Raw genomic sequence first — 21,314 nt, forward strand, 5'->3', positions numbered from 1 at the left:
GTAACCCCGGGGAACGAGCGTGTTTCACCGATGGTTAGCGTCAAATATTTGGTGCGTGTGGCTCGAGGCATGGCAACGCCGCCTGCGCCGAGCAAGTCGAGCCGCGCGTTAGAGACCGATAGCCGAGCGCGCTAATTAATTAGACGCCGCTCTAGCGCCGCCGAGGACCGCCGATGACCGCCGAGTTTTGCCGAACGTGGCAAGGAGGGCCCCGGAATCGCCGTAACCCCTTTTGACCTGGATTTCACAAATCGTTTCGTTCGATGCAGGTCCGGTATCGAAGCGAAGTTGGCGAGAAAAAAAAATCCAACCGATACGCGGAGTGTCGTGCCGCGAGCGTCAATTAATTAGACGCCATTCTAGCGCTGCCGAATTTTGTCGAACTATGCGAGAAGACCCAGTGCCCCTTTCGAGCTGATTTTCTCGAGTCGCTATCATTGCCGCGACGGAGGTTTCGTTGTCGGGTAAAAATGGGCGATAAAAAAATTCCGGCTGGGGCGCGCGACGTCGTCACGCTACGAGGGCTAATTAATTAGCCGGGTTTTTCTATCCGAGCCGGTCCTCGACTTTTGTCGGTAATGCTTGACCGCGCGTTCCGGGACCCTGGCGGTTGCAAGCCAACCAGCGTCGGAGTGGAGATCCTGACCTAAGCCGCTCCGCGGAAACGTTCCGCTGGTTGGCCGCCGTTATCAGGGAAAAACGCGGAACACATTCGATTCCCCGAAGCCGGGATTGCGAAACAACGCGGAGACCGGCTACCGATTCCGGGGTTTATCGGCCGTCGCGGGCTCGAGCTCGACTTTTCGAGATCGTTCTCTGATTTTTGCGGGCGCGTCGGTCGGCCCACGGGGACGCATGCGCGGGCCGGGGGAGGGCGGAAGGCGCGACCCCGCGGTCGGCCGTCGACTGCGGCGAAAGTTTGGCGTTCGGCGGTCAGCCGGGGTGGCGGAAAAGCGACTAATTAATTAGTTAGCGCCGGGCGGAAATATCGCCCGCGCGTCGAATCGGGACGCGTTTACGAGCGGCCGGCGGGACGTAAGGAGCGCAAGGAGGCCATTTAAGGGGAATTTAAGGAGGGCGAAAGTGGCGAAAATTCGATCGCGACCGCACACGGCGCCGAACGACTCGCTGAAGTAGGTCTCTCCCCTCCTCGCGAGAATTCGTTTTCGAGATAAAGTCGACGACGGGTCCCGATCTCGAGGATGTCCGATCGAGTGCCGGGCACCGTCGGGGATAAAAACGCGAGATTCGGTGTCAAGGTCGCGCGGAATTAGGCCGGGAACGGGGGTCCGAGCGTCGCGGCGCGTCTCCGCCGTCGGGTTCCGGAAGCCGGAGGGAGGGGCGGCCCAAGGGCGCGGCGACGGCTCGTTTCGCCGATTTCGCAGGAGGAGGGGGACGGAGAGGGACGCGCGGCTCAACGACCCCCTCAATTATCGGGGCCGCTGGTGATTTAAGGCGCGCTGCATGTAGGAGGCGAGGATCTCGCCGCTACCATCGGGTCGCGCCCGGCCCGACCGGACCGGTCCGACCCGCGCCCGCGTACTCGGGCCGAGACCAAACAAGGACGCCGCTATGCGGGCCGCGACACAAAGCGCGCTCGGCCGTCTTCGGCGGTCCTCGGCAGTCCTCGGTCGCGCCGAGCGCCGATCGCCTCCAAATGGAGCGGGCGCGCGCGAGCCGCGCATTCGGGAGCCCGCCTCGGGGACGAATGGACCCGGTGGAAAGAAAAAAAGGTAGGACAAAAAAAATCGCCACGAAGGAACTCGAGGAACCCCGGTGGCCGAGGGCCAGAAAAATGGCAGCGCTAAACGGCGCGTTAGTCACGTAGATAGCGACGTCCCATCTGGGTTACCCTCGAAGAAGGGGATCGCCGGGACGCTTTGGGGGTTCCTTCGGGACGAGCCGCGATGATCGGCACGGTCGATCGCCGGTCTTTCTCCTGAAATCCTACGAAACCGACCCGATCTCCTCGAAGCGAATTATCCCCCCGAAAGGACGCGGATTCCGCGAGCTCGTAAGACTTCCACGGAGGGAAGTCGAGGGTTTCCTGAGGGCCCTGGGGGAAAGGGGGAGAAGAAAAGGATGGCCGCGGCAAAAAAGGGACGAGACCTGCCGATCGCGTCCGCTTTTCGTTCGTTTCGCCTGCCTGGGAGAGCGAGGCCGTTGGAATTCGTTAAACCGGCCGAGTGGATGCACTTGGGGCGAAATTATGCCGTCGTTCCGCGAGCAAACACGAGATCCGCCGGCGTATTTCGTCTACGTCCTCTTCGCGCGTGACGCATACCTTACACGGAGGGGGCCGAAACTCTCGGTTCGACAACCGATGCCCACCCTATCGCGGTACATCGTTTACTTCTGATAACGACGACCGCCGTCGTTCCGACCGACACCCGCGTTCCGCGCGTCACCGGCAACATCCGTTCCCCATATCGCCGCGGGTCGCACACACTCGTCCGCAGACGCAACACCGCACCTGCGCGTGCGTCACCCGCCACGCACACGACTTGCCTCCGGCCGACTCGCAAATTGCATTTAGATTCGATAACGTTGTCTCCGATTAATTTCGGTAATTAGCCCGCCGGACGTCACGCGATACCCCCGGTATGGGAAGGAATAGAAACGAGGATAAACTCGGGGAGAAGGAAAAAAAAAAATATGCCTCCTAGAAATTCAATAGACGATGATCATTTTTCTTTCCTCGGGGGAGATTAACCGAATAGGCGCTCCCGGGCGTGTTCTGCGTCGGCGCATAAAACACCAACCGACTCGCAGTCGCCGCAGCTCCTTGTACCTGGACTTCTCGAGATGTAGACCCTGGAGGCGCTTAATGCGCCCCGGACACGCGAGACGCGGTCAACCGGGCGCGTTTTTGCGCGATTCCACCGCGGCCATCTGGCGACGCGGCGTCAACGCGGAATCGACGATGGACGTCTACCTCGCCCCGAGGAGGATCCCGGGTCATCGGTCCGAATCGAAACCTGGAGGAGGTGCCCGGACTCCCCGAGTCGGGGGTGGGGGGGCGAAACCGGCGCGCGCGGTCGCATTAGTACCCGCCATGTTGCCGCCGCGGCCGCGACGCGGCAATTACGTAATTCGCCGCGGCAATTACCGAAGTTTTAATTGGCGCGCCCGGTAAGCGGCTCGGGGATAATAAAATTATTTCCCCGGGTCGCGGGCGAGGGTCTCGAAAAGGTACCTTTTCGGAGGGAGGGGGGGCACTTTCTCCGCGCTTTCTCCGCACACGTTCCGTGCTCCTTCCTTCGCCCGGCCGAAAACCGCGCGATGTAACGCTACGCTGGTCCGGCTTTGTGCCAAAGATCGCGCCTTTGACGCTCGATACTTCGCCTTTGATCTCCGATACCACGGAATCGCGTGCGGCCCCCTCCGCCTCCCAGATATCGGGCCACGCGTTTTCTGGATAGACCATAACGCGCCTCGTTTCCGCTAACCACGCCTAGGAGCGACGAAGTGTCGCGAAGAGTTGTCAAAAGAAAACCGTCGCGGTATCTCGCGACCTGGTGCCGGCGATCGATGAAGCGGGATTTTCGAATCGTCGGGGAACGGGGAAATGGGAAAATCGCGGGCCCTCCCCCACTTGCCGCCCTTATTACCAGTCAATGGCCCCGCGGCATTTTTCCAGGTGAAATTTCCGGGGTAAACCCTCGCTTTTGGTCATTTTCGCCTCGATCGGGCACAGCCTGCGCCGGGCGAAAAATAATTATTCCCCCGGCGATCCATTAATCTTCGCTGATGACGGATTACCGGCCGCGAACGGCCCGGCGGAGGCGCATTTTCCACCGGGTTTCAATTTTTACAAAACGCGCGATCCGCCCCCGCTCGAGAATCGGGGGGAGGGGGGCCTCGCTCTGTGACGCGCCGCCCCCTGTGGATCCCAATTCGATTCGATTATTCCATGGGAATCGGTTTTCCGAGGCGGCTTAGGGTCCCTCCGTGGTTGCCCTCGAGATCAAAATGGCGGCCGGCCCGCGGGATTTTAATCTAGGGTTAACGCGTACCTCTGGAAATTCCCGAGCAGGGAGAGAGTTCCCACCGGCACTTCTTCCTTCCCGCTCCGTGGGATATATTTCACGGGAAAAGGAAAGAAAGAGAGAGGGGGAGAAAAAAAAAAGGACTCGCAACCCCCTTCGGCCGCGTACCCGGTAATCGTACAATTCCGTAATTATCCCGGTAATTGGTGCATTTCACGAACTCGGCACTCGACATCCGGCCGTCGTCCACTTAGCGCGACTTCCTCGAAGGAGGCGCAGCGCGTCCTCGGACGGTGCATTCGTTAATAACCGAGGACCGATGGCTAGGGGGGCAATTAAAAGGGGCCCCCCTGGGGGTGTGTCAAGGGTGAGCCGGTCGACGCGAAACGTGCGCCCCCTCTCGAGACAGCGGCTCGCCGCGGAGTGCGCTGCGCTGCCCCGCGCTGCGCGGCGCTACCGAGTTCCCGGGGGTGGCGCGCGAGTGGCTGCCGCGTGTCACGTGACGCGGCTGTCTCGTGCGAGCCTAGTTATTAATTAGAGCGCCACGCCGTGGGGTAGGCACACGCCTCCGCGACACCGGAGGAGACGGACCGCGGACCCTATGCCTACCGGCGAGCGGAAAATGGGAAAATTCGATTCCCCTCCTCCCTGCACCATCATCCAAAGTTAGCAAAGATCCCATACCCGTGGTTTAAGGTGACACAAAAATGGCAAACAACCCTTTGCGTAACTTCTCCGAACTGGGCGTACCGAATTAAAACCTTTTCAACGCGAATACGGAGGCTAGAAGGAAGATCCTGACTTTAGTAAAATTTCTTTTTTTTTTAACCTCTTTCCAGACACTTTTTTAAATTTCGCGTTAACATTGGAATTTCATGGGGGTCGGGACCTTCCTTATGGTCACTGTGGTCGAGTTGCAAACTTTCAACCGATTCGGAGCACCCAGGTCGGAGGAAGGGGTCAATTATTCGAGGCCGCTTTCGCATCGCCTTAAGCCTCTCGTCTTCCTTATACGGAGAGAATTAAAAGCGGGACAAAGTCGACGAAAGCCCCCAGGCCAAGGGTAGCGCGTAGGTGGCGCGCGGGTCACGCGACTCGCGTCCAGCCTCGACTGTCGTCGCCAGGCCCCGGTTATTAATTAGGGCCGGCCCGTTATTAATTAGAGCGAGGAGCGGGCACGCCTCCGGAACGACCGCGGACCTCCGAGGCGGAAAACGTCGCGAGACGAATGCCCGCGGAGTCGCACCTGTCTCCTCCAGACTGCATTTTTCGACGTCTCCGGAATTCCGCGGAAAATTCGGCACGCATGTATAAACAATGCGTATTTACGAGTTGTCGTCCGTCGAGGCGATGAATATTTTATGAGCCGTGTGGGGTCGCCACGGGGAAATATTCGAGGGCTAGCCGCCAGTGTTTCCGCATTGTCGCGGAGCCCCACCGCAGGGTGCTTTCTTATTAATTAGAGCCGTGGAATAGCGAAGCGAGGTGGACGGCTTTCCGCCGTTGCGACGACCGCGACCTCGGCGACGCCGGCCGTCACGCGACGAATTACCTCGAAGTCGAGGGCGGAACTGCCGCGTCCTCCTCGATCCGCCGTTAATTATGAAAATATTAACCCCGCCATTGTCCGGGGACCGGCGATATCCCTTTCAAGTGTACCGGCAGCGTCGACTACAAAGCTAAGAACCGCTTGGACGGGGGACGACGCTTCGTCGAGCGAGATCAACGCGAGAGAACGAAAAGAAACGGACTTAACAAAAAGTGTAATGGTCACTATACAAAGTACGATAAAAAAAATTCCTCGGGAGAAGTTCACGCGAGTTGGCGGGATCTTCTCGAGTCGGGAGTTCGTGACCTTCCGCAATCGCGGCGACCACGACCTAGGAGTGGTTCCTCCCGTGCGTGGGCGGCGTCGCGACGCTCGCACGCGATAGACTGGACGGATTGCTTCCCAACCCCCGCGACCCGTCGATACTCCAAGGCGACTGTAACATCGTGGTTTATTTATGATTTTTCTTATCTTTCCCTCGAAAAATGCTCGAGATCTCCGAGTCGAGTTCCTCGGACCTTAAACCAGGGGCGAGGGAATTTCTCGGGCCTTACAGCGAGGACGAGGGAATTCTCCTTGGCGAACATGGCGGGCCTCCTCAGGTTCCATCAGCTCCCCCCCGCGCCTCGTGGGAGGTTTTCTAAAAGGCGGAAAGAGCCCTCCGGTTTTTTAAGAGGGGCTCGAAGAGCGGCCGGCCGCGGGTCCATTAAGGCCGCGGCGACACTTTTCCGTGCCGAGCCTCGCCCTAGTCAAAGAAAGGACCAATTTCGCAGGACTAACTATCGCGTGGTTTACGACGGCAGGAGAGCGGGGTGCGAGCCTCGCTGTAAATTAAAATGCAAAGTGAGCAACACCCCGCAGCCGAGCAAAAACCGTCCCCCCCCCCCCGTCGCAGGTCGTCCGCTCTCCCGGGAACGCAGCCACCGGGCGCCGCCATCTTGGATCCGGGGAGACGCGCCAGCCCCGGACCACCCCCGATCGCGGGGAACAATAAGACGCCATCTTTTCGTCATTTTCTTCTCCAGCGAGCCGTTTTGTTTATTCCCCACCCTGTTTCTTTTTCTCTTCCCTTCCCTCAATCCTTTTCCCTGTGTACGGGAGTGGCTAGCATGACGTCAGGTTTTTTGCCGGTGGGGCTCATAATAGCGCCGCTTACCAGCTATTACCGCAGCGGGCACGCCCCACTCATCGCTCGCCACCGTCCCTCTCCCTCTCTCTCCTTCTCTCTCCATCTCTCCTCCACCTCTCCCCCGCAACTTCCGCCGTCTTGCTCGCGACGACACCTCGAAGGGGAGGCTCGACCAGGTTTTCGGAATTCCCAGAGACGCGCCCCGACGCCAGGGCGCCGGTTCCGACCGACTCGGGCCTGACCTCTTGAAAGTGAGGTTAGGGCGGTCGAAATAAAGGGTTATTCGTCTTGGATGAGTCCCCGGAGAGGCGAGCCGGGCAGAGGACTTGCGCTCGAAATTGGTCGCCGCACCTGCTGCTGCACCTACGACCCGCCCGACGTGACGCCAGCCTGTTCGTTTCCGCCCCGGGATATCCGGCTCGTTTCGCAACTACCCACGTCGCGTGGCACTTTTCTTTCTATCCTCCAATCGCGAGCCTCGGGTCCGTGGTTCGACGATCTCGAGAGTAGCGGTAGGACGAAGGGGAAAAAAACCGGGGAAAAAACGGATCTGCCGTTGCGGAAGGCGAATTAGCCGCGAAACGCCGGGAGAGGCCGTTCGCGGTTAATTTCTTCGCCAACGGTAAATCGCGCGGCGGGAAGAATGGGAGCGATATTTGCTCGGCTAACCCCGCGATATCGTCTTTTTTTTCTTTCCTCTTTCCTACCCTCCCTCCCTCCCCCCNTTCCCCCCCCCCTCTGCCGACCAAGTTTATTATTCCGGGACAAAGCGCCCGAGAGTAATTGCATCTCGATCGCCTTGCGGGCCGTTGCGCGGTTTATTGGCCGGAATCGCGGGCCCGACGGCGGCGCCGCGGAATCGCGTCGACTTCGGGCCCGATAAGGCCCCGATCGTTGCGCGTGTCGCTCCGCTGCGCGCGCACGGACTACTTTCTTGCCGCGCTATCGGGCTCCGCCGCGTGGGCCGCTCCGACAGCGCAAGGGCGAGCACGCGGGAATTTAACGACGCGCCGCGACGATAGGCCCAGGGCGAGGGTCCCTAGAGATGTCGAACGAACCTCTCCTTTTTTTCCCCGCCGAGGTCGTAAGACGTATCGAGAGACTCTTTCGGGGTATATGAATTTTAATGAGCGGAATTTTAATAAGGTATTTTAAAATGTGACTTTCTACGTGCGCGTCAAATAGTAATGTTCAAGATAAATTAAGGGTAACTTGTCTCGAGACGCTACCTCGATTCCGTATTGACTCGTTTCCCGGATTTTTCGGCGTCATCGAAGGATGCAAAGTTTTCCCAGCGGGGTCGTTAAACGGCGCGTTTGTTTACCCTCGAGCACCCGTGCCGAATCGGGCGCCGAGACTGGCCCCGTTCCGGGGCCTCTCGAAATTGACGTTTTCCTGGGACCGGCCGATTGTTGGCGGTTTAACGGGGAGGGAACCGGCCGAGCTTAGGACCTCGTAATTTCGAGTTTACAAACGAACCGTGAAAGGACACGGGGAGCCGTTTACTTTTCGGGCCCCTCCAGGACTCGGGGCCCTACGGGGCCGGTGAGACTCATTCGGGGAAGCTGCGCAGCCTCCTCTCGGCCATTGTCGATTTCTCGGGTATTTTCCTAGTCCACCGCGCAGAGATCGATCCGAATTCTAGGACCTCGTCGGTCCCATAAGGCCCCTCTTCCCGGCAGATATTATCCCTTATCATTCGACGAGGAGCGATACCGAGCCGATTCCACCGACGCGCTGTTTCGGACGACTCCGAATCCTTCGAAATTATTCATCGCTCGGTCATTAGGGCCCAAAGACGCGCGTCATCGGCCTGTCGAGGGGAGAGAGGGGGCGGGGCCCGGGCCCAGTCAGCAGGGCCGGTTGACAAAGGACGTCTAATTACGTCACGTGGGGGATCGGCGGGTAAAAAGTGCCTCGGGAGTTTTCCCCGGGACTTGTTTCGGGCCCCGAGCACAACGCCGTAGGCGTGTGGGTATATATAGGTCCCCACCTGATTCCGACCTCTCTCGGATTTCGTATCTTTATTCCGAGCCCAGGGGCCCGTGCGTGTATGGGGCCTTGCGAGAGTGTAGGTGCGCGTCAAACTTGAATGGAGGGTACGAGGAGGCGCGGAGGAGTGGCGCAAAAACGGAACCGGCGCGCCTGAATGGGTCCGGGCCCCGGTCGGATTAAAACGATGCATTTGGAAAAAAAAAAAAAGAAAATTACATATCGGCTTAATTGAATGTCTAATCGCGAAACCATAGACCCTCGCCGATCGCCGGGAGGAGATCCGTTGTCAATTTCCACAAATGAGGCCCAAAATCGACTCACCCCTTGCCGGATCCTAGAACCGCGAAACCGACTCGACCCGATTTTGTGGAGAGATTTCGCGGCGTATAAAAAAAAATAAAAATAGAAAATAAAAAAACGCGCGAAATTTCCGCACGAAGTCGAGTCACGTCCGATGATCGAGGTCGCCGCCTACGACTCGCGGTGATTCAGGAGTGGAACGAACGCTCGTCTCGTGCCGTTCCTCGCGCAACATCGTAAACAATTTCTTCCCTCCTTCCGCTATAAACCCGCTGCGGAACGATCGCCACGCCTTGGCGACCGAGGGTCCTTACGGCGTGACGTCGTCGGGGCCCTAAAGCCCCCTCCCCTGGGCGACCCGACGCCCTCGCCAACGGACGTGAAAAATCCGCAAAGGACGTGGAAACATGCCGCACCGATTGCCAGAATCCGTTCGGCCCCTTGAATACTCCCTACGAGGAGGCGACGTTCCCATCCGCGGATTCCTAGGTGGGCCCGACATGAAAAAGGGGGGCAAGAAAAGGGAGGACCGAGGGAAGCTTCTTCCCGCGGCGGTTCCGTCACGCTTCGGCCCGGCTTAACGCGAAGCGGAGATGAGAGCGAGAATCGGGGAAGGATCCGCCGATCGTTCCAGGAACCGCTAACCGCCAACGACAACGGGGGTTGCGAGGGGCCCCGTTTTTACCCTCGAGACCGGAATCGCGAAGGAAAGCCGAGAGGATCCTCCTCTCCTAGATCCCCTGCGCGGAAAACGTCCGGCCTTAACGGCGCGTTTTAACGACGGGGCGGGCCCCGGGACGGGTCCCCGTTGGGACGGAAACGTCGACGGAGGTCGGCGCGACGGTCCGGCGTCTCGACGCCCCTCCACCGAATTCAACCTCCGACGTCGAACGAGAAAACCACGAAACCCGTGCAACGAGGCGCGGATCTCTGTCCCCGGGGGGTGGTATCTCTGGGGCGAAATTGCGGCAAAGGGTGAAAGAGGCTCCCTCCCCCCGGTGGGGGGCGTCGGATCGTAGATCGGCCCGGGATCGATAGTGCTTCCGATAGGCCGATAGGCGGATGGCTCGACGCTCGCGTTAAATTAGAGATTCCTCTCCAGGTCGGGGAGGATCCGAGGGTGGCCGGCCGGATCCGGAATTGCAATTTGGGCATTCCGCGCGCGGAATCGGGCACCGACGAGGCTGCCGCCCTCCCGGGGGACGCGGAACGCGCAGCGCGCGTTAAGGGACGCCTTAACGAGAGCCCCGAAGTCGAGTTATGCGCCGCCGGGGGGGGGGAAGGTGGAGGGGGTCCGGTCGAGGCGGCAGAGAGAGGGAGACGGAGAGGGCCCGGTCTGACAAGGTGGATCTCGTCTCTCGGCCGCAACCAGCCAGCTCGGCCCTCTCTCTCCCTCCCGAGGTGGTTAGTTCTGGGCATTCTTCGATGTTCACGGCCCTCCCTCGCGTTTATTCTGGCTCATTTATCCCGCAGGATCGCCGCGTCGGCCGCGTCCTGCCTCCTCTCGGGCCCGTGGCTCCCCGTCTCGCTCCATCCCGTGGACGGTCCCGCTCCGGCCTTTCCGTCGCGGCGCGACCCACTTCGCGCCGGGCCAACCTTTTGGTCGGCTCCTCCGAGGTGGCGGGAACGCCGATTTGAGGTCCGGCGGATCGATTAAACGGGAAATCCCAGGGGACCCCCCCGCGGAACCGGGCACGTAGTCCCAACCTCCCCCTCTATCTTCATCTCGGTAATTTCTAAACCCCGCGACCTTGTACGGATTTTTTCTTTTCTTTTCTTTTCCCATACCACTGGATTTGCATGAAGAATTACTCATAAAAAATCGACAGTCTCGTGTACGACTCTTGAACATTGACCGACGACCCGGTGCGAAATTATTCACGCGAGATTTTCGCGTGCGAAAAAAAGGCGTCGATTTTCGAGGACTCATTTCGAAGATGACGTTTCCACGAGGTCGAGGTCGTCGCGAGAACGCGACGTAGGATCCGCGTCTCGGAAAAGTGTCGCGATCCAGGGGACCCTCCGCGTCGAAGGGTGCTTAAATTTCCATCCTCCCCCGTGGCCCCCTGCGCAGCCGTTTCCTCGCCGTCTCCTTGGAACCCTCCCGAGAAGGCGAGGAGCCTCGTCCGAGGTCTCAGGTGTTAACCAAGAGGAGGTAATGGCTCGGCTAACGTAATCCCCGGGGACACCTCCTTACGCCCCCCCCAGGTAGGGTCTAAAAGCGGGGAAATCTCGAGGTCCCCATCGCAGGGACGGGTCTCCGTTTTCCGGAAAACGCGACGCCAAGGATTTATCTCGGCCTCCGACGGCGGGGCCCTCTCCCGCGGAGAAACCGCCGCGCGGAAAGGCCGCTCGGAGATCCGGCGATACCGCGGCTTTTCTCGGGGCCTCTTAAGCCGTAAACGAGGCTTTACGCCGGTGATTAGCATAAAGTGCGTCGTGAACCCTTTCGGGACCGACGCCTCGAGGATCTCTCGATCGGCGCCGGAAATTTCCACCGTCCCGCCGTCTAACGAAATTTCGCACGGGAGGAGGAAGGAAGGAAGAAAGAAAGGAGAAAACCCAAACCCGGAGAAACGAACCGTGGATGGGAACGGGAAGTCGTAAGGATATACCCGCGGCTATTCCGATCGGATCGATAGATCGCGATCGATTACCGATACCAGGCACGACGCACCCGGGGAGATCGTAAACCCCGCGCGGCGATGTCGGCCAAACGAGATTCCTGAAATCCCGGACCGTCCATTATGTCAACGTCGGGACGTCGCGAGCGAGGATCGCGACTGCGGATCGCGGGATCGAGAGAGGAGGGATCTCGCGAGAGATCGCGCGAGTAGATCCCACGCGTGCCCGAGAGGAACTTCCTGCCCGAGGGAGAAGAATTTAACCGGCGTTAAGGTCGTCGAGAAATTTCCAGATTTTCGATGAATTTATCCCAAACGGGGGCGTTATTATCGTTACGATTGTTAACATATCCTTTTTTTCTTATTTCTTTTTTTTTCTTTTTTTTTTTTTTAAGACCGACCCAACGCGCGCGCCAATGTTCCCCTCCTTGGGACCAAGATTTCGGAAAGGGAAAACAATTTCGAAGTCGACCCAGATGCGCTTGGCTCCCACGTTCCCGGGGAGCGATCCGGGAACAATTAACGGCCACGCGCTCCCCTGGGAGCGCTAAATACCAGAGGCTCCGCTAGGCTCGCACGTATCGCGGACATCTTGGGCATTAACGGCCCACGCTCTCTTGTAGGCCAACAATGAGGACAATGCCGCGTGCCTGGTCTTCCGGCGTAGCCTAGGACAAAGAGCCCGTCGTTTGGTCGGTACGGTCGTTCCTCCGCCGTTCCGCCGTTCGCTCTTGCGCGCGCCGGCGAGTCGACGTCGACGGGAGCGACTCGCGCCGACGAGACCGACCACCCCGATAAAATCGACGAAATCGACGAATTGGATGAAATTGATTAAATGGATGAAATAAATAAAATTAACGATATGGGCGAGATCGACGAAATCGACGAAATCGACGAAATCTACGAAATCTACGAAATCGACGAAATGGACGAAATCGACGAAATCGACGAAATCGTCGAAATCGCCGAAATCGACGAAATCGCCGAAATTGCCGAAATTGCCGAAATTGCCGAAATTGCCGAAATTGCCGAAATCGACGAAATCGACGAAATCGACGAAATCGACGAAATCGACGAAATCGCCGAAATCGCCGAAATCGAAGAAATCGCCGAAATCGAAGAAATCGCCGAAATCGACGAAATCGCCGAAATTGACGAAATTGACGAAATTGACGAAATTGACGAAATCGACGAAATCGACGAAATCGATGAAATCGACGAAATCGACAAAATCGACGAAATCGACGGAACCATCGAAATAGATGAAATGAATAAAATAGCGCGTGACAAAAACTCGTCCGATCTACCCAGATTGACCCTCGACCACTTTCGTCCCTGTCCGAGAAGAGTTCGAAATTCTCCCAGGAACCCTTCCCCGGCGCGAATCCTCGATTGCTCGATTACTGAATCGATCTCCTCGACGGTCCCACCGGGGGGGGGGGGGGGGGGGGGGAGGAGGAGGCGTTTTGTCCCGCCTCGGTCGGCGTCGAGCCACCCCGTACAGCGGAGCGACGCACTCGGGCAGACCCATTATATTGTTTTGAATTAAGCGCGCCGAGCGCGGCTGGCTGGCTCTGTTTTAATATAAGGGTTTTGGATTTCACGTGCGCGCGTCCCCCCTCCCTCCCCCCCGCGGAGGCCCCCTCGACCCCTCCCCGCCTCCCCCGCGAGCGCGCCACGCTCCGATACGCCCGTTATTTGCAGGAACCCCGCCGAATCGAGTCCTTTCTAATTGGTGGGACGCGCGCGCCGGTTCCCGAGGGCGCGGTCCACCCCGCCATGGCGGAGGAGAGGCCAAGGGTCGGTCGGTCCGAGGCGGATCTCGCGCGAACACTAGGAGGGGGCGAGCCTCCACCCCCGTCTGGGAGAGAAGGGATGGCGAAGAAAATCGGAGAACGGTCCCCTAGAGAAGGGAGATATACGCGAGGCGCGGTATCAGGGGAAGGACCCGTGGCCCAAAAAGGGAAATAATGTCAAATTGAGCAACTAGACGGGAGAGGGGGTTGATCGTCTCTTAAAAGCAGTCGACGTTCGCGGAGAGGATTTTCTAAACGGTAAGGACCAACTACGACCGCCGTGGACCTTGACGAGGAACGACCGCGAACCGGTCGACTCGAGTCCCAAGTCCGAATCGTTTGACGGAGGTCCGGGAATCCGGACGCGGTGGCACGTCCCGGGCCCCGACCCTTCCGGAGAGAGGGTAGGGGAAGGGGCTTCAGGGGGGTGGCCGAATTTGGGCGAGAAGCGAATTCTATAGAGGAAGGTTTGTCGAGGCATGCTCGTTGTCGGAAATAACGACATAATGACATGGTAGGAGATGAGTGCCCGAGGTAGGTAAATCCACGGTAAGACGAGGCGAGAGGAGGCGAGAGGAGGCGAGTGGCGGGGGGAGAGGGAGACGAGCCGAATGGGCCGGATGGGCCAGTCGGCGGGGCGCGGCGAGAGGGGAAGCGCGCGCTCGGGGGGACTCGGGAGGACTCGGCAGGGCTCGGGAGTACCCGGCAGGGCTCGGGCGCGCTCGCAGTGGCCGAGAACGAATCCTGTTCGGTCGGGGCCCGCGGCGCGGGCGGAAGAGAGCTTCGGCTGCCCACTGACCGTTGCTCGTTGCCCGCCGCCCATTGGCCGCACTCGCGGCTCCTAAGGCCGGCTGGTTTATCAACGCCGAAGAGGCCTAATGGGCTCGCGCGTCGCGGCGAGCCGCCTAACGGGGGAGTCGCCGAAAAATCGAATTTTCGATTTTTCACATTTTCACATTTTCGACTTTTCGATTTTTCACATTTTCACATTTTCGACTTTTCGATTTTTCACATTTTCACATTTTCGATTTTTCACATTTTCGACTTTTCACCTTGTCCCGTTCCATTTTTTCTCCCGCGCTTCGAGGCGCTCCCGAGGTGACTCGCCCCTCCGATAAATCTCTGCCAAGGTTAAAATGACCGAAAATCGACGCCTCTCGAACGAGAGACCGATAAACGTACGTACGGAAGAAAGCTCATGCTTAAATCGAGTGGACTCACCATGGAGACGGGAATGGGTCCTCCGGCACCGTTGGGATAGGGGTACGGCGAGACGAGGTAGCCCATGTTGAACGAGGAGGTGTGCGGCGTCGGATCCACCTTTCCTGTTGGAATAAGAAAAAAATACCTCTTTATCCTCCGCCTTATTTATGCGTACCCTTCCTTTTGCTCCCTCCCGTTCCTTTTCCTCCTCGCTTTCGCTCGCTCGTTCCTGACCCGTCGACCGGCGCCGATCGAAAACGACCGAAGGCGCGAAGGTGCCAACCGAGGCGAGGCCGAGGCGAGCGCGCCTGCGCGGGGAATAAATAACGACGAGCCGGAGCGAGTAACCACGTATGCGCGCGTTCGACGCAAAAATCGGCTGGAAAATTTCCCGGTGTCAAATTGGCCGGGAGAGAGGAGGGAAAAAAAAAAAGTAAAGAAAAATAAAAAAGATTCAATCCCGCCGGAAACGACTCGTTAGCGCCGCTCAATTTCCTGCGCGCGGCACTTATTGAAAATTAATTGAAGCAAAAAAAAGGGGGGCGGGGGGGGAGGTGGGGCGCAGAGAACCGATGAAAGCATTCGGCGGGCTTCTGTGGCCCAGTTTGCTCGAAAAGAACTTTTACGTTTGAGCTCTCGGCGGGAGGGGAGGGGGAGCGAGAGAGAGAGAAGCGGTTTACATGCTTATTGAGAGTGCTCGCAAAGGCGTCAAAGCCTCGCACGCAGCCGGCGGGCCACCGCAACGCGTGTGACAAAGGGCGATTAAATCGTCAGCGACGAGACTCTATAAATAACGCGATGACCCGACAAACCGCATTTGATGCACGACGCGTCGAGCTTTTTCCCCGGAGTCACGCGGATTCGTTTTGGCGCCCTCCCCTCTCGGAGGAATCACCGTTTTGCCGTAGAAATTACCCGCGGAATTCACGCCCTCCCCCTGGACGAAAGCGATCGATCGCCCGAAATTCCAATAGTCCATGGCCGGGCCGCGTCGCAAGGTCGCCCGATATTTTTTATCTCTGATATGAACGAGTTCCCCCCCCCCCGCCCCCGCCCCCGCACCAAACAGAGGTCGACGCAACGAGGGTACAGCCACGTCGAGCTCGGTGTAATCGACCGCGTGAAATTTATATTTCTCAAGGGTCGTCCAACCGTCGACAATTTTCTGTTCGTTCGAACTCGAGATAACGTCGTTGCCGTGATCTCGTATTCCATGAGACATATATTACCTTGTCACGGAATCAATTCTGCAAAACGTATCTAGGGAAGATGCGCATCCGTCAGGGGTCGACGCGCCACTGGGCGCGCTCGGCGGCGATCGCGCCAATAAGGATGCGGGTCGCGGCGGCTCGGCCAATGGGTGCGCGCCGCGGGGTCACGTGACCGCCGCGACCAATCGCGGGCCCGCATGTTCCGAGTTTGGCGGCTGCGCAATGCAGGAATCGGCGCCGATTTGGTCGCGGCGGTCGGCGGCATCGGCGGTACAATCACCGGCAAGAGTCCGGCCGCGTCGAGAGACCGCTTGCGACTGTACCTCGCGCGCAGCGACCAGAGCGCACATGTGCACCACACGCCTCGTACCAAAGTTTATTGCAAGCGCTCGGAGCCCCCCCCCCCCCCCCCCTCCCCGTTTCTGCCGCGGCTGTCACCTCGCGGCGTCGCATCGCCCCCCTCGGGCCGCGCGCCCTCCGTCCTCCGACAGAGCCGGGAGTGCAAACTCAAAGTTCGAGCTCGCCTCCTCCGCCCGGGTGGTTTGTTTACTTCTCAGTCGCGTTGGAATAATACTCCGTCGGTAATTATAGATGCGCGCCGCGGCGTGTCAGCCGTCGTTTAGCCGGCTAATCGAGAGACGGATGGGGCCCCGAGGTTCCCTCGAGGTCCCTCGCGAGTTCAGGGACCGCGAGGAGGAAGGGGGCCCGAGGTGAAATTAGGCAATTTCATGAAATCCAACAGAATGTCGGGAAAATTTCAGAAAATTCCACGGAACGTCGGGAGAGCGTATACAATTGTCATGGAGTTTCAGAGAAATCCAAGAAACTTCGGAAGTCTTTCATAGAATCTCACGGGATATTTCCCGAGATCCCGGAAGGTTTCACGAAAATCCGTAAAATTTCCCGTGGTTCTATAAAAAAAATCTTAGAAAATGTCGTAAAACTCGAGAAAGAGGGGAGGCTCGTTTTCATTGAGGAGGGCCCTCTCGCCGGGGCCGGGGTCCCACCTCTCGGCGGGCCCTTCCCGAAAAGTAGACCGGGCCGGACCACCGAGAGCGAGTCGGGGAAACGAAAGGCACCACCGGAGTCCAATTCCGTGCGAAACGAGCCCGGTGGTCCTGGGACGTTCCCCGAACCTCGGCGAAGGCCTCGAGAGAGAGATTTGAGAACCGCCGCCCTCTCCGGGTATACGGTGTGTCGGCAGGTCGGTAGGCAGGCTATACCCTTGATGGACCAGAGCTAATCTAAAAATCGCCGGAACTTCACAATTATAGTAATTTACCAGCCGACAACAAGGTGTACACACGAGGTTGCCCATAATGGCATTAACGGCACGCTCTCTCGCTCCCGTGTCCCTTGGATGGGTCCTGGACCCATTTCGGTTCCCGGGCCCCGCCGATCCCGAGGTCCCCTCGATCCAGGGCCCCTTCCCGAAATCCCAGCCTGCCCCCCTCGAGACCAAAAACCGACGGCAGAATTTCCGAGCGGCCGTTTCCTGGAACTCTCGGATTTCGGATGAGTGGATTTTTAGTGCCGGGCCCGAGCGGTAATTCTAATTGGATAGGCATACGGACACGCGGGGCCCGATCGGCCACTTTGTCCCGGCGCTTCCCGTAAAACCCGACAACACCTCTCGAATCGGTCGGACGGAATGTGTGAATGAATTTGAAAAATAGAGGAAATCCCGGCTCGAGTCGGCCATAATTTAGCCACGCTACGCACGTCGAGCTTTACGAGGCCTGTATAATTATAGCCCTCCCCCCCGATCAGGTAGTTTCTCGGTCGATTAGTCTCGAAAAAAAATCCCAGTGGATATGCTAAAGGTGAGATTTACCTTCGGCGTAAATTACACATCCGAAAGGACCCCCGTGGAACGAAACAATTACCACCCGCCGATAAGGCACGGTGGGAAAAAAAAAAAAAAAAAAGAAAAATGTCACGAAGACGTCCCGGACGGTTTAACTCGGCTTTCGTGCCGACTTTCGGGGAGATGAATTTCGAGGGGAGAATCGAGAGGCGCGAACTCGGGGAGAGAGTGCACCCATTCGGAAGGGATCGGCAAGAAAACGCCGATGTTTGCGCCCGGATCGCGAGCCGGTCCGGCGCTCTTCCGTTCTCCCGGGGCGAGGAGCCGAAGTCTCGCGGGAGGGCGAGAGAGACAGAGCGAGCGGCCGGGTCGCGGGAGCGAGAGAGAGGGCGCGACCGCCCGAGCCCACGCGGAGGGAAAAGGTCAAGGATTACCGCACCCCCGGGACCGGGCAAAGGACCGTACAGATTCCCAACAAACCCGGGGGCCAGGACTATTGGCCGTGTCAATAGAAATGCGTGCCTCGGCCGGGCTCGGTCTCATGGGCCTCGACCCGGGGGGTCCCCGTCCGAAAGAAATCACGGCCGGAGCCGATGCCCACGGAAGAATTTAGTGCCCCGAGAAACTGGCTTTGTGCAACAAGTGCGACGCCTTAGTCACGGCTGCCCGATCGGTAGCTGCGTCTCCGTCGCGCCCACGGTCGCGCCGTCGGAGCGTCTCGCTCCCTCCGAGGGGTCCGACCGTCACCGCGGGGGGACCGAGATTTCCATTATGGCCGACACGGCTCCTTTTCCGCCGAGGACGGCTCGGGCCCGCTCGAAACGTCTTCCTGCGGTCCGGCGACGGATTCCGGGACTCCGAGCTGTATTACATCCCGAGCGGAAAAAAAAAATAAAATAAAATAAATAAATAAACGGAAACAGCCGACAAGGAATCGTCGTTTACCTAGTAAAACGGCCCTTCGAGCGACGTTACCGAGCCGGGGTAAATTTGCCGCAAAATATTTCCCGAACGGGCCCAAACAGAGGGGCATTGTTGGGATTCCAAAGGAAAGCGACACCGGAGAAGGGATTTAGCGTCTCGGTCACGGTTCGGCCGGTTCTCTAGCTCGGGGCCCCGTGAGACTGGGACCGAAAAATCGAGCGGTTAACGACGCAGCGTCGGTGACGAAAACCGCAGAGAAACGGAGATTTCCATCGCAAACCGCGGGATGGACAAACAGTCGCCGTGAAAAGGGCCCTTTACGAAGACACGGGGCCTCATCGGGCCCAGCGACGCGTGGCGAATTTCGCTCGCGTCGGGGCGAGGAGAGTCGGCGCACCCACGTGGCCGTAAGGCCCACGGATTCCAGACGTGCCCGGGGGCCGGGCCCAGCTCGGGCCGGCGCTCCTTGGGCCCGCGGCGCCGAGACGGCGCGTCGGGCCCGATCCTGCGGCCCGTTCCGGACTTCCGGCCCAAAATCGACCAAACTTTCATTACCTTAAAGGTCCTCGCTTCGTTCACAAAACTGGGAAACGTGGGACCCACGTTTTATCACATAATCGTAAGGCCCAAAGCGGGAGGTACGCCGCCGACGCGCTCAGTGGGACGGGGTCCCGGTGGACGGAGTCGCGCGTTCCCGCGGGAGGAAACGGACTCCGGTTCGGCTCGGGGTCGAGATTCGGATCGGAGGTCAAGGCGCGCGCGGCGGGGCCCAATGGGCCCGTGGGTCCGCAGCGGAGCGGCGAGCGCACGCCTCGACCACGAGCGCGCGTGGTTTTGGCTTGCGGGGCGAGAGGGGCCCGCGGGGGGACGGGGAGAGGGTAGGAGTCGGGCCCGCCTGGGACTGGCCCCTTCGAACGTCGACTGGCCTGCCGCCTTGCTTGACTGCCTGGCCGCGGCGAGCCGCTCGTCTCGTCCCGTAACAAGAGACGGCCGAGCGCGGACAATGGGTGCCCTGCCGGCGACCAAGGCTGTCTCGGCCGAGTCGGGCCCGGGAACGCATCTCCGGGCCCGCGCGCCAGTGGGCCTCGCGAGCGTCGTCCCCTCCGAACGCGGAAAATACGAGGAAGAAAAAGGAAGAAACCAATTGCGAGTTCCTCCGAAGCATTGGAAGAAGAAAGACGGAACACCAGTGGGCCCGAATTTCGGTGATTGGATCGCGGGCCCAATTTTCCGAGGGTTCCCGGGGCCCGTTCCGAGAATCGATGCGTCTCTCGGTAGCTGAGAGGCTGGGATCGCCTCTTGGATCCTCGAGGAGACGAAGAAACGAAGTGACGAGAGGCGTCTCGCGAAGGGCCCGAGATTCTCCGGAAAAGCGGGCCCTCGAGAAACGAGCGAGGCGCCCTCCCGGCGCACTCGAAGGTGCTCTCTCTCTCCCTTTCTCGCTCTTTCTCGTTCTTCACGCGGAGGGGCCGCAAGGCGAGACGGCAACGCCGCAAGGTTGTAAGTAGCCGCCGGCTCGAGGCCCCGCAGCCCTGGGCCCGCGTTCCGGGCCCCAGGCCCAAGCGGAGGGAGAGGGACGGAGCGATGCCTCGAGTCATGGGAAAGAGAGAGAGGGAGGAACCACTCCTCCCTGTCCGCGTCCGCCGCGCGTTCTCTCTCTTTCGGGTCCAGAAACGGGGCCCGACGGCGGGCCGTCGCGACGGAGGGCCCCACGAGTGGCGTCTGGAAATCTTCGAGGAGTTTGAGGATTTCATGATTTTCGAGATTTTCAGGATTTCCAGTCCCCGCGTCGGGTCACTCCGAGCGGGACCTGGGGCCCGTTCGGCCGGAGGACCTTGGAGGAAAGACGTCGTGCCTCCCGACGACGTCCATACATGGGCCCGAGACGGCCCTCGGTCCCCGCAAGAGTTCCGCCTTCGAAATATCCTCCGCGCGGATAAGCCGGGAGAGAAAGTCCCCCATAAAAAGGCCGTAAAACGAAAAGTATGGAGACGTTCGGTGTCAACCTTGCCACCGAGCGTCGTCCGCGGGAGGAGATAAAATTCCTGAGGGTCCCTCGACGTTCCGTTCCCCCGACGCCAGCCTGCGGCAAATATGGCCGTCATGGCTCCGTTACGTCACGGATACAAAGTATTCGCCGGTTTGCCCCGCTTGTATATCTTGGCCCCCGGTACATTTGGCGCGGCGAAATACGTGAAACGAGGTCGAGCCGGATTTTGGGCCCGGGCCCTCTCCTTATCGGCTCCTGGTCCTCATCTCGCGGATAAGACCGGCGCCCGGTAATCCGCGACGGCGAATCCGTCCAGCGAAAAATATATCCACACCCCGGTCCTTTCTCCCTCCTTCTCTCTCGGACCCAGGACAACGGCGCGAGGAATCGCGGATCGCGGAAAAGGGCCCGCGGATCGTCCGCAAGTGAGCCGTAAAAGAGAGACGAGGAGAGACGAGGCGCCGCGCACGCAACATTGTCGACGCGATCCGCGCCCTAAGGATATACTCTCTCGCACTTTAGAGCGGGAGAGATAGAGACGGAGGAGAGACGGAGAGAGAGGGAAGAGGGACGATCCGGATCGCGACCTCTCGTGAGAGGTTGAGTAGCGCACTCATCTCGTCGTTACTCCGCTCGCCGATCGTTGCGTCGAGACCGGAGGAGGAAGAGAAGGAAGAGGATGAGAGAGAGAGAGTGAGAGACGGGTAAACAAGGGAGAACCGAGGAGAGACTCATTTCCCTCGCGACTAATGACTTAAAGCCGTCCTTCCTAGCGAAATACCCGCCCAATCGAAACA

The 21,314-nt window shown here is 59.2% G+C and overlaps 1 protein-coding gene across 4 annotated transcripts in view; it reads right to left on the reverse strand.

The window, feature by feature from the left end:
- LOC105694860 (protein pangolin, isoforms A/H/I/S) overlaps positions 1-21,314 on the reverse strand; it is a 124,724-nt gene that overhangs the window by 91,283 nt on the left and 12,127 nt on the right. For 3 of the 4 annotated variants that reach the window (XM_023434109.1, XM_012415947.2, XM_023434110.1), the window contains exon 3: positions 14,604-14,707. In XM_023434109.1, the coding sequence (XP_023289877.1) occupies positions 14,604-14,707 (104 nt within the window). Of the gene's footprint in view, positions 1-14,603; positions 14,708-15,814; positions 15,850-21,314 lie in introns of those variants that run through there. The other variant, XM_023434112.1, reaches the window with a different exon arrangement.

This window comes from Orussus abietinus, unplaced genomic scaffold, assembly GCF_000612105.2.
Source record: "Orussus abietinus isolate OABI.00-Male unplaced genomic scaffold, Oabi_2.0 scaffold27, whole genome shotgun sequence".
NCBI classification, from domain to species: domain Eukaryota; kingdom Metazoa; phylum Arthropoda; class Insecta; order Hymenoptera; family Orussidae; genus Orussus; species Orussus abietinus.